At 38.2% G+C, this 2,358-nt stretch overlaps 1 protein-coding gene across 1 annotated transcript in view; it reads right to left on the bottom strand.

Moving 5' to 3' along the window:
• The window catches only part of LOC102031758 (zinc finger protein 638), a 12,418-nt gene extending 11,686 nt beyond the window's left edge, over positions 1–732 (bottom strand). The window contains exon 1 of the mRNA XM_031065772.1: positions 434–732. Coding sequence (XP_030921632.1) covers positions 434–520 — 87 coding nt within the window. The 5' untranslated portion in view covers positions 521–732. The remainder of the gene's footprint in view (positions 1–433) is intronic.
• Between the last annotated feature and the right edge of the window lie 1,626 nt (positions 733–2,358).

Genomic DNA, 2,358 nt, shown 5'->3' with positions numbered 1-2,358 from the left:
GGGGGAAATCCTAATCATGAGGGAAAAATCAAATCCTGAGGGGGAAATCCCAATCATGAGGGAAAAATCCCAATCCTGAGGGGGAAATCCCAGGCCTGAGGGGAAAAATTCCAAACCCTGAGGGAAAAATTCCAAATCCTGAGGGGGAAATGCCAGGCCTGAGGGGAAAAATTCCAAACCCTGAGGGAAAAATCCAAATCCTGAGGGAAAAATCCAAATCCTGAGGGGGAAAATTCCAACCCTGAGGGGAAAAAAATCTGACTGTGAGGGAAATCCCATCCTTGAGGGGGAAAATCTCAAACCCTGAGGGGAAAATCCAAACCCTGAGGGTAAAATCCCAAACCCTGAAGGAAATCCCATCCCGCAGCTCTTTGCGGGAAGGTTCTCCCATTCCCAAAAAACACCCGGATGGTGGAAAATCTGGAATTTTTACCTCGGGAATGTCTCCGTGGGAGGACAAGGAGCAGGTGAGCGTGTGTTCTCCTATGGAATAAGGATACTGCTGCAGGAAGCTGTGCATGGAGCGCGCGGATTTGGGGCTGTCCAGGTGCAGGATGGCCTGAGGGGAAAAACTCCTGGTAATTCCTTAATTTATGGATAAAATTAAAATTCTTAAACCTGCTGGAATGCCTCGCTGCTTCCCCGCCGCTTCCCAGGCATGAAAAGGGTTAAAAGTCACCTTAAAAAGTCCCAGTTTGGGTCCTAAAGGTGGAACTAACTTGGGTTTTCTGGGATTTAAAAGGTGTTTTTCTTGGATTTGGCGATTTTCAAAATATTTTCTGGGTTTTTGAGGGATTTTTCTTGGGTTTTTTGGGATTTAAAAAATGCTTCCTCGGATTTTTTAGGATTTAAAAAACATTTTCAATGGATTTTGGGATTTAAAGGGCATTTACTTTGGATTTTAAAGAATATTTCAATGGGTCTTTTTTGATTTTGCGACTTTAAAAAGAATTGCTTGGTTTTTCTGGGATTTAAAGGATATTTTCCTTGTTTTTCATGGGATTTAAAAACATTTTCCTCAGGTTTTTTTTTTCTTATTTAAAGACCATTTCCTTGGTTTTTTTTGGGAATGAAAACCTAGAGAATCCCACAAAAACCTCAGCAATTCTGCAATTCCCATTCTTTCCAATTCCCAAAAACTCCCAAACCCCTCAGCCCCAAGTCTCCAAAATTCCCCCAAAAAATCCCCCCAAAATCCACCAAAAACTCCTCAAAAATTAAAAAAATCCCCCAAATCCACCAATAACTCCCCAAAAATTTTTAAAAAATCCCACAAAATTAAAAAAACCCAAAAATTTTAAAAAATCCCCCAAAAATCGCAAGAAATCCCCCCGAAATAAACAAAAATTAGAAAAAAATCTGCCAACATTTCCACAAAAATCCCTTAAAATTAAAAAATAATTCTGAAATAATCCCCTGAAATTCCAAAACAAATTCCCAAATAAAATCCACCAAAAATATCTCAAAAATTCCAAAGGAAAAGGGCAAAGGGAGGAAAGGCAGAAAAGGAGGGAAAAAGAAAAAGAAGGAAATGAGAAAAAGGGGAAAAATGGAAGGGGAAAAGTGGGAAAAAGGGAATAAAGTGGGAAAGAGGAAAAAGGGGCAAAAAGGGGAAAAATGGAAAGGATGGGGAAAGGAAGGGGGGAAAGGAAAAAATAGGATTAAGGAGAAAAATCCACCAAAAATTAAAAAAAATCCTCAAAAATCCCCAAAATTCTCAATAAATTAAAGGAAAAACAACAAAAAATGTCCCAGAAATCTCCAAAAATTCTGGAAAATTCCACAAAAAATTCCTGAAAAATCCTCAAGACCATTTCCCCCCATTTTTCCCCTCCAAGCCCTGGTTTACACACCAGTTCCAATTCCTGAAATCCCCCTGCCAAAAATCCCCAGGAAATTCCCAAAAAAAAATCACAAGAAATTCAAAAAAATCCATGAAAAATTAAAAAAAAAAATCGCCCAACATTTCCATAAAAAATCCCTCCAAAATTAAAAAATAATTCTGAAATAATCCCCTTAAATTGCCAAATAAATGCATCAAAAATCCACCAAAAAGATCCCAAAAAAATCCCCAAAAATCCCAAGGGAAAAGAGCAAAGGGACAAAAGGGCAGAAAAGGGGAAAAGGGAAAGAAGGAAGGGGAAAAGAAGGAAATGGGGAAAAGGGGAAAAAGGGAAGGAGAAAAGGGACAAAAAGGGGAAAAATGGAAAGGAAGGGGGAAAAGGAGAAAATGAGAATAAGGAGAAAAATAAAAAAAAATCCTCCAAAATCCCCAAGAAATTTCCCCAAAAATCCCAATAAATTAAAACTAAACCAAACAAAAAATGTCTCAAAAATTCCCCCAAAATCACCAAAAAT

The sequence above is a fragment of the Geospiza fortis genome, unplaced genomic scaffold, assembly GCF_000277835.1.
Source record: "Geospiza fortis unplaced genomic scaffold, GeoFor_1.0 scaffold1968, whole genome shotgun sequence".
In the NCBI taxonomy this organism is placed as follows: Eukaryota; Metazoa; Chordata; class Aves; order Passeriformes; family Thraupidae; genus Geospiza; species Geospiza fortis.
Note: the sequence above shows the minus strand (reverse complement) of the source record. Positions and strands in the feature narration are given on the sequence as shown.